At 42.7% G+C, this 10,301-nt stretch overlaps 1 protein-coding gene across 1 annotated transcript; it reads left to right on the top strand.

Annotated features, from left to right (window-relative positions):
• On the top strand, nucleotides 1–10,056 carry socs5b (suppressor of cytokine signaling 5b). The gene is made up of 2 exons (XM_070977251.1): nucleotides 1–310; nucleotides 6,384–10,056. The coding sequence occupies exon 2, from the start codon at nucleotides 6,403–6,405 to the stop codon at nucleotides 8,092–8,094; it is 1,692 nt and encodes a 563-aa protein (XP_070833352.1). The 5' UTR covers nucleotides 1–310; nucleotides 6,384–6,402; the 3' UTR covers nucleotides 8,095–10,056.
• The last annotated feature ends 245 nt before the right edge of the window (nucleotides 10,057–10,301 follow it).

The raw sequence follows: 10,301 nt of genomic DNA, 5'->3' as shown, positions 1-10,301 counted from the left end.
GGCTGCTGGGACCGCCGTCATATTGGCTGCTAGAAGCAGCAGCGACCACGGCAGAAAAGAAGACCCCCACCACGATGAAGAACGGGTTTTCGCGGCACTTAAAGAATGATTTAGCCTTTTAAATAATTTTGATTACTATTTAACCAGTTAATTTTAAACTATTCGGGATGATACCGTCAAGTATCCAAGTACCTTTAGTGCTTTCATCCGACACCGTAGTCCGCAAGGGGGATGTATGCCTGACTTCTCTTAATAGCCATTTTTTGGAGACAAAGAGAGCTTTTGAATAGGGCTTTCGAAAGGCACAAGGGTAAGATATGATTTCGAGAAACAAACCATTGCTTGTTGAGCATGTCACATTTGTCTGCTCAGCATCTTGAAGCAACACAGCACCACTTAGTTTATTTGGGCAATTTTTGTGTCAGTTTTTCACAAGCTAACACGCTAACCCCGCTAGCTGCCTAGTTAGCCAATGCTAGCTAAAACGCTAGAAAATCCCACTCCAGGGATGGCTAACAGTTAGCATTTTTGACAGCTCGTAAGCCTGAATTGTTATTTAGCGAATCAGTCTACACGTACGCTGTATTTGCTGCCAAGAAACAGAAATGAGTTTATAACGTATTTCTGAAAAATATGACACATCTGACTGAATTCACTTACCAAGCCTGACCAACGTTACCTTCGCGGCTGTAGCTACATTTAGCGGTGTATGGTTAACGTGTTAGCAAGTCCTCTAACTTGGCTGGGACCAGGGAAAAGTGGGGCCTCCAGAAATCTGAAGGCCTTCCAACCATTTCTATATGGTCGCCACAATAACGTTATGGCTCGGTAATTGTGTGTCGTCCATTGGTATTAGTGGTAAAGCAGACCTGCAATCTGTCAAGGTTGCTAACATCTGTATAACGACACTGAACTGTGACGACGGTTTTGGCATTGCAGGGATAACCTGAGGTAGTTAACATGGATTCTGCACGGCGTTTGTCTTAAAATGCAAATTAAAGTAAGTTTTTCAATCTAGTTTGACTTGGCTAATGTTAGTTAGTTGTGTTTTTTGATTCATCACTGAAGTTAAACGACTAACAAAGCTCCACATTGGCAGAATAATTGTTATACAAATAGTATGTTTATACGTTGCTGAACAACAATGCAATATCTAGTTTCAGTATTGTGCTTTACTGTGCACATTCTGCCTCGATTAGAAAATATGATTCTTAGCCAAAAATACATTCTGTATCTTTTTGTGGAGGAGAAAAGTATTAGTTAATAATTGGTCAATAATTTGCCATATCAATATTTCTTTTGAATGTATTATTATTTGTTGAGCATTAAATCACAGTGATTTATCAGTCATTCACAGACCCTGTGTGGCTTTCTGCCATCCCTCATATCTTCCAGATTGTAAGACACTGCAAATATCTCGTTAACTCTGGTCTGAGCAGAGAAGGCGTCCTCCCTTAATCTTGTCTTCTCTCCAGCCTTCTCTTAGATCAGTATGATCCCAGGAGAATGGGCGTGTTGGGCTGCCGGGGAGCAGAAGTAGCCCAGTTCTGTTTCAGGGAGGCTTTAAATGCTTGTGGATTGGATCGCACTATTGGTGTGGCCATTCTTATCAATGGCAACAGCCGTAGATAATTATATCAGGCGATTGTAGTTAAATAATCATGTGGTATGTCTTGCTGTAGACATGAGATTTTAATTCTAGTTTATAATGTTGCTAGACCGTGAATTAAACTTGATTATAACTTAGATTCGTCACTACACGGTTGCATTTTCTTTTTTAGTGTTTCGCTGCAAAGTGTCACTACTATGCTATGATGGTTGTTTGTGGTGGATAGCCCCAAGTGTTTCTTTGATGTCTTATAGGAATGGAGCCATGCTCATGAGGACACAGGGCAGATTAGCTAACTAACATTGTAACATGCTCTGACATTTTTCATTTCTCAGTAGTCATTCACTGACTGAGTAATTCATATATGCCTGTTTTCATGGTATGCCTCCCTGCATTTTGTGCCTTTGCTCATCAGGTTAATGTGCTGAATCCTTGCCATATATTGTTAGTTGGCAGGAGGATTTTAACGGTTCTGACACTGAAACAGTGATACAAACGTAGACAGTCTTGAGTGGCGGGTCTGTCTTCTGTGTTGCCCACCACCACCAACCCGCTGCAGGTGCAGCCTGTTGAGCTCTCATTTAGTTTTTCATTTTACAATTAGCACTATGACATGTAGAACAGTTGCTGTTGAAGTAGTCTATTTATGTCCAAGTACTTGTAAGCGCGGAAAAAAAATTTTAAAACACAATTTTTACCTTAATCTTTTGGCAGCGTACCAGTTGTTGTGTCAAACTCAGTGCCAACATTGTTCAACTGTCGGGTGTGTCTGTGGAAACACTTAAGCACGTCATTTATGATGGCATCATCCGAATATGTCGATTAGCGGATTAAGACAAAAACAGACTGGAAGGCGAGTCCTTCTCCCCACAGCGTTCAGGCAGCCTGCAGATTCAGACCAAACCAATAACTAATGCTGCAGGAGCGTTTGTCTTTGTGGATATGTGACCATACTCAGTCTAAAGAATACAGGATTTAAGTATCTGGTCAAAGTGCTTGAGCTGTGCCGCTGTGTACCTACACGTGGGCACTTTGTTGTGTTGAGCCATATAAATGGGCAGTAGTTATTCAGGAATTATACATAGTCTTACTTATGGCATTTCTGACATTTGTGGTATTTATTTTAGTTGTTTATTTCTTCTTGACAGTATGACAGTATTTGTTAATTTCTACAGTAAGAAGACAATGAGCCACTGTTGAATGTTGACATTTTTCTCAAAAAATTACAGAATTTTGTTTTCTGCAGTTTATTTATTTTCCCCACTCAACTCAAAATGTTCCGAGCCTGAATTTTCTGAACCCTAATGCCTCTATTTGACAGTGAACAAATAGAGGCATGTGACAAAGTAGACATGGCTGAAATGAAAAGACAGCAAATTCATATTTATTATTTTTTATAATGTGTGTAATTCTTGTGATGTAGCATGTAGTGAATAAGGGTTTGTTAATTAGCATGCTTTTTTTTCTATCTAGGGACCTTCATTATTGCTTAAGTGTAATTGGGTTATTGTTAAACTGTGGCAACAGTCACAGCGTGTTTTAATCATCCCTTCAGCTCTTTGTCTTAGTCACTGGAACATTTGTTTGTATTTTTGAAGTGATTAGCAAGCTGAGGGATAAGACACATCAACCCGGATGGAAAGTTCAGCCTCTCAAGATGAAGCTGATATAACAATGGCCTCACAATTCCAGTTCATCTTGGAGGGAAGAGAGCAGGGTGTGAGCAGGCTGTTTTAGTTTGTAGATCAGTCTTTTCATCTTGGTCGTACAACTGCAGAATGAAGACAAATGCTGGCAAATTTAGGTTGCGTCTGGTAAGATTTTGTACTCCAACAAAAAAATTGACAAATGAGAGATGGTTGGATGCATGTTTTGCTTTCTAAAATCCATTTGGCTGGACGAATAGTCCATTTTGAGCCATGTTACGCTGTTTGTGGAACCTTTGACTGCTTGTCTCAGTTTGGCACTTTGAGCCTGCAGGATTTTGTAAGGAACTGTTAAGATGGTTTCTATGCTATTGAGCCACCATGCTGAAATCACTGTAGTAATATTGTTTTAGGTGGTTTACAAAATTGTATTGTGAGTAAGAAACATTATTTATTATGCATCAATCATGTCTGGTTGATACTGGATCTGTTTACAAAAAGTCAATATGGGCATCTATATAGATCTGGTGAAGTGGATTTGGAGCAGCACTTATGATTAAAAATAGGTTTTAATGTTTTTAGATAATCAGTTTAGTGGCTGTAGTAAGAACTTTTGGACCAAACCCTTCAATGATTAAATGACTCAGTAGAGTTTACTATGGTTACTATCATCAGTGATCACTGTTAAGAACAGGTCTGACCAACGGTTCATTCATCATTGATTAACCTGATGATTGCTTTCTTAATTGATCGTTTGATTTATAAAATACCCACCAATACATCGTACAACATGTCATTAAATATCTTGTTTTGTGTGTCCACAGTCCAAAACTCTGAGATATTCAGTTTACCATGCTGATTAATTTTCTTCTGATTGACTGATTGATTAATTGGCTAATTGTTGCAGCTCCAGTTAAGAATTGTCTCAATCAGGATGTGCTCAGTTGGCACAAAATTATTTGTATATCTGTGGGACGACTGAAGTTCCATACTGTGTATCCACACTGTGCCATAATGTGAGGAACTATGAACGGAGCCTGTGCTGTGGGCACAATGCCAGTGGCTTTCCATACAACAACAATTGCACAATAAAAGGTGTTGCTTACCTTTTTAATCATGTGTTGTAGTTGTAGAGTTCACCCAAACTGGTGTCAGCTCTTCTTACCACCAGCAGATACACCAGTGTAAATTTGCTCTCATTTTTAGGTTTAACCAAAAAAAAAAAAACAGTCAGTTTTTGGATTTTAAATGCAGTGCTGATCAGTTGACAATTATTATATTTTAAAAGGGGAATTACAAAGAAAAATCCTTTGAATTTAGTAAAGCTGCATATTGAATAATGTGTGATGTGATGTGTGGAAGCAGGAATAGTGATATTGTGTGACAGCATCTTAGGCTACAGTAAGAAAAACAATTTGTGATTAAAATAGGCTTCATTGTGGATCACCAAGATACAATTTTAAACACAGCTTTAAAACAGTCATTTCAAAGCAAGGTTAGTGATTGTAATATGTGCCCAGTCTGTTTTTAAGTGTAATTAACTTTGAACTGCAGCATACAGGTGTTACTACGATGAAATCCACCATGGAAATTATTCTGAACACTTCTGAGTCTGCTGAATTGGCATTTAGTGTCGTAAAGCATGTGGGTGCTTTGCTCTGGACATTCTTTGTGAGATATCATGACTTGTTTATCAATGGAATTTGGTCTCAAGCCAGTTGCGATCAGATTGGTAGTGCTATATAGTCAGTTACTATGGATTTGTGCACTGGCACAACCCCTTGAGAGAATAAAAGAAAGAGGTCTAACAGATCAGACAATGCACAATGCTTACTTAGATTTATTGTAAAGATACACAAGGAGCACAGAACAGGAGACAAACCACAGAAAATGTGTTGTGTGTTACTTGGTGATGTTGCTTAGCTGTGGGAATAAAATAGTTTTTTCATAGCAGCACATTTATTGCTGGCTGTGTTGTAGGCATATGTTTTGCAAACATCGAATGACTGTCAAGTAAGAGATGTTGTCTCTTTTGAGTACAAAGCAAGTCACACTGATGTCATGTGTTTTACTGATGGCCTCGGAACTGACCACAGCAAATCAACTTAATCAGTCATGTGCTGAAGACCAGTCTGGTTTCCTGTGCATCACAGAAGCCTTGTCTATCACAGCTGACTGTGCAAATCCATAATGTCTTTATCAATGTTCAGAGGGAAACTTCATCCTGGATGCAGTTCTCCATAATGCCTGGTAGTTGGATGGCTGCCTTTTGCCCGGAAGCAGATGGAAAGGAACAGAGTTTGGAGGGAATGAAGGAGACTAGCTACGGAGGGACTAACATCCTTTGTTGTGTGCCTGTAGCTTTGTAAATAGCACATGCAATCAATGCTGACAGGGTTAGGGATTTAAATTTTTTTAACAAGAGCTCCCTCAATTGGAGTGCATGTTCTTATAAGTAATGTAAGATGTGCTGCTTGCAGCTTGTACTCATGGATAAACCCTAAAATATGTACCCTTCTATCTGTGAAATCCAGAAACGATCTGAAACAGGGAAGGAAATGCTGCATTATGGAATCCTTCGAGGTTTTATGTTTGGCAGGCCACCTACCTCTGGTGACATTGCTTACTGTAAAGATTTGCATCATCTGAACGTAGTTTGTTGCTACAACTTCCAAATCCCTGTAAAAGTCTAGTCGAGTGATAAATCATATGCTGATAAATCATAAGCATATGTGAGTGTGTTTGTGCATGTACATGTGCCCTGTCTGCTGCTGTTACAGGGAAAGTTTTTGGTCAGGTCTAGACTGGCTCTGTAATACAGTACATACCAGCAGATCAGCTGTGAGCAGATCCTGGGTTCATTTATAGCTGTGGCCTTGTGTCCCTGCACGTCTGCCTGGCAACTCCTAACTCTGCTGTTCCAACTACTCAAGCTCACCCACCTCTCAGACACTTTGGCCCTGTTATACTCTCACCATGTCTAATTACTAGATACACGCTAGTCAGGGGAATTTAAATGTAGGACATTCTTCATGTAGCTTGTTCCTCAGGGTTAAATGTAGGCATCATTGCTGTTGCGAGATTTCTCCAACTGTGACTTAATCAGTTTTGTCTCCTGTTATCTTCAGGTCCCAGGGGCTCCTTTTGATGAAGAAAGTGGGCAACATGTGGAGCAACCTGAAGAGCAAATGCCAGACACTCTTTCACAACAACAGCTCAGGACCCAGTGAAAGCAGGGTTGAGGCCGATGCCGTCCACTGTGTGTTGGATCTTGGCCAGGGAGGCAGCTCAGGTGAGGCGCAGGCATCAAGAGCCTCCAGCCCATCTCGGAGCCTCCTGCCAGTGCCAGTGGTAACAGCAGGACGCCGCCATCATAACTGTGTGTCGGACATCCCTCAGATAGTTGAGATCACTATCGACAAGGACACTGAGGATGTGCGGGGAGGATCGGGGGGTGTTCCCCTGGCCCGGAGAGACTCCTATTCCCGTCATGCTCCATGGGGAGGCAAGAAAAAACACTCATGTTCCACCAAAACCCAGAGCTCTCTGGAGGCAGATAGGCGGTCTGGGCGGTTACGGGGAAGTGGGAACCGTAGGGACAGACGTTATGGAGTCGGCTCCATCCAGGAGATTAGCGACTCTGTATCTGGAGGACGCAGTCTGAATGCTCGGTCTTTGCGCCAGCGGCTAAGTGATACAGTAGGGCTCTGCTTACCCCTTCCCGCTCGCAGACGCACCCGTTCATCTAAGAACCCTGTCACCTCCAAGCGTAAGATTCACCTGACAGAGCTCATGCTGGAGACCTGCCCCTTCCCACCAGGCTCAGACCTCGCACACAAGTGGCACTTGATCAAGCAACACACAGCACCAGTCAGCCCGCATTCCTCCACTGCCCTGCTGGATGCCTTTGACCCAGCCCACCCCTCTCCTGAGGATGAGGAGGAACGTCTGCGTGAGCGCCGCAGACTTAGCATCGAGGAAGGTGTGGACCCACCACCAAATGCACAGATCCACACCCTGGAGGCCTCAGTGCCGGGCTCCTCTCTCTACAAACTGGGACCAAAGATGGCTCCTGGCATAGGAGAGGCCTCTGGGGAAGGCCGGTCCACAGGGTCTGGCAGCTCTGTGGTTGCTGGATCATCAGGGGCCTGTGGGCAGGTGTTAGGGGCTGCAGCATCAGCCCAAGACTGTGACTCTGAGGAGGATTCGACCACCCTTTGTCTGCAGGCCAGGAGGCCTAAGCAGAGGCACGCCTCTGGGGACGGTCACCTGAGCCGGCAGCAACCTGGGCCCTGGAAGGTTCACACCCAGATAGACTACATCCACTGCCTAGTGCCGGACCTATTGCAGATCACAGCTCTGCCCTGCTACTGGGGCGTGATGGACCGCTACGAGGCTGAGGCGCTGCTGGATGGACGACCAGAGGGCACCTTCCTGCTGCGTGACTCAGCCCAGGAGGACTACCTCTTCTCTGTTAGCTTCCGCCGTTACAACCGCTCACTGCATGCCCGTATTGAGCAGTGGAACCACAACTTCAGCTTTGACGCCCACGACCCTTGTGTTTTCCACTCTTCCACCGTCACAGGACTGCTGGAGCACTATAAGGACCCCAGCGCCTGCATGTTTTTCGAACCGCTGCTCACAGCACCTCTCCATCGGACCTTTCCCTTTGCCTTGCAGCACCTGGCACGAGCTGCCATTTGTCGCTGGACCACTTACGATGGTATAGGCTCTCTGCCTCTGCCCCCTGCCCTGCAGGACTTCCTCAAGGAGTATCACTATAAACAGAAAGTACGAGTTCGCTGGCTGGAGAGGGAACCGCCACTCAAGGTCAAATAGGGTGGCCTTCTCCATTGCCTGTACACACACTGCAGGAGGATTACAGAACTTGAGAAATTCCTCATTAGCCAATTAGAGGCTATACTGACATGGCTCTCTATCTGGTGGGGGATGGAATTTAAATGTAACAAGCTATACAAGATTCATTCTAATCTTTGTTTTAGTTATTACTTACATCACAGAAAATACATATGATTATATTCAGTATAACGCTGTCTGGCAAGCACATGTTTTTGTGTTGAACAGGTTGTTTTGACAGGGAGGGAAGGCACAAATATCAGTGCTTTGTGTCTTTTCTCTCCTGCTTTGTGCTAAATGTCTGCCTGATCCCCCAACATCACCCTGCCTGTAGACCTGCCTGCATGCCTCCCTTTTCAATCCCAAATTGCTATTTAGACCCACATGGCTACATTGTACAGTTCACTTTGTGCTCTCTTTTTTTTCTTCCTTAGCTTGTCAAAGCACCTAGTGGAGCACCTTCCCAAGAGGGTTATATGGTGTGTGTGTGTGTGTGTGTGTGTGTGTGTGTGTGTGTGTGTGTGTGTGTGTGTGTGTGTGTGTGTGTGTGTGGGTTGAGAGGGCAACTGGAGGTGCTATTGGTATATTGCAGTCAGAGCTTGTCCCATGGATAGAGCTACATAAGGCACATTCTTTGCCATCTCTTTGCACAGATGAGCGTCAGCTTAGCCAGAAATGGGGACAGATTCTGGGAGGGTCCACAGAGGTCAGGACAGCACATCAGGGAAATGACATGCTCTCTAAGGACAATAGATTAGTCCTTAAAAATACTAGTTCCTCCTTAAGCAGTAATGGTGAATGATGAATAATTAATTGGTCTACTGGGTGCTATTTAGTGAGCAAATGAAATTTGTCAACTTTATTACCGCTGTGCGGAGTTGCTTTCAAAATGGGAGGGACATATTGTAAGGAAATTATTCTGACAATTTTCGCCATTGTTACAGTTGTCAAAGCAGTTTGTCAGTTCTTCACTGGCCACAGACACATCAGCTCTGTGCACACTATTGTGCATGTATGGATACAGTTAATTTCTTCCTGTATGAAACGTAGCTATGGTCACATTTGAGCAGACTGGTGTCTTCAAGAAAGTGTGTTATGGCTTTATAGTGTTTAGTTTAACACCTGCTTCCTGAAGTTAACATCTTTTGGTGGCATCTGGCATACAGAAAGCTTCAACCCTGTGTATCCTAGTTGTTCATTTTTCTTCACTTGACACTTGAAACATTAGTTCATATACCTTAGTACTTCTGTTACAGTAACTAACAAGTGTTTTCAGAAGAACAGGCCAGGCATTGTGTGACCAGTAGCTGGTGAAGACAAACCATGAAAATCCCAAATGTCCCTTTAAACATGATCTGCTCATACTAGCAAGGCCTGTTTCATGGCAGACCCCATATATTCAAATATCAGCTAACCTCACACAATGCATAGACTCAACAAGAATCTGCTTTTTAAAGTAGTGAACGGCAGTTCCCTTATTGCAGTACCCTTTTCCTAATTAATTTATATTTCTTTTATGGAACCATGTTAAAATATATTGAGCTGTTTTGTGAAGAGCACTGTGTCACCTACAGGAAAGTGGTGATGCAGCCTTTTCTTTGGAGTTCATGTCCACCACTTAAGGTATAGGGATGAGCAATTATGGCCAAAATCTTCTATCATGTCATTTTATTTCACAGTTAACAGTTTATATCACAATACATTAATTGTTGTGTAAATTCAATTGAGAAATGGTTTAAAATAACCACACGGTACCATACCTCATCACATCTGATTTTTTTTTTTCTCAAATAAAAACAACTGCCTCTTGCCAGTTAAAAACAAAAAACTTAAAACAAAGTTTCTTTCAAAATGGAAGCTTTAAGGTTTCAAGTGAGCACAGTTATTTCAAGTGGTGCAGGTTCTAATGTTAACAGGAGCGAGTAAATACCAGCCTAATTTCAGTCAGTGCATAAGAAAAATTGCACTGCTGGTTATTTACAGGTTCACCTTCCTTGTTTTCTTTTTAAGCTCTTCCTCAGCAGCAGTTGGCAAATCACGTTATTTTGTGAGGTAGCTGTATTCAGGAGATCACACAAGAATCCAGCCTTGATTTGTTATATAGCTCGGCCCGAATCTTTAGCAGAGACATTAAGGGACATTTCCCGCAAAATTTCTACCAGTGGACACATTTCTACCGACACACGGTA

Source organism: Chaetodon trifascialis, chromosome 13 (assembly GCF_039877785.1).
Source record: "Chaetodon trifascialis isolate fChaTrf1 chromosome 13, fChaTrf1.hap1, whole genome shotgun sequence".
Taxonomy (NCBI): domain Eukaryota; kingdom Metazoa; phylum Chordata; class Actinopteri; order Chaetodontiformes; family Chaetodontidae; genus Chaetodon; species Chaetodon trifascialis.
The sequence above is the reverse complement of the archived record's forward strand: the minus strand, read 5'-3'. Positions and strand labels throughout refer to the sequence as shown.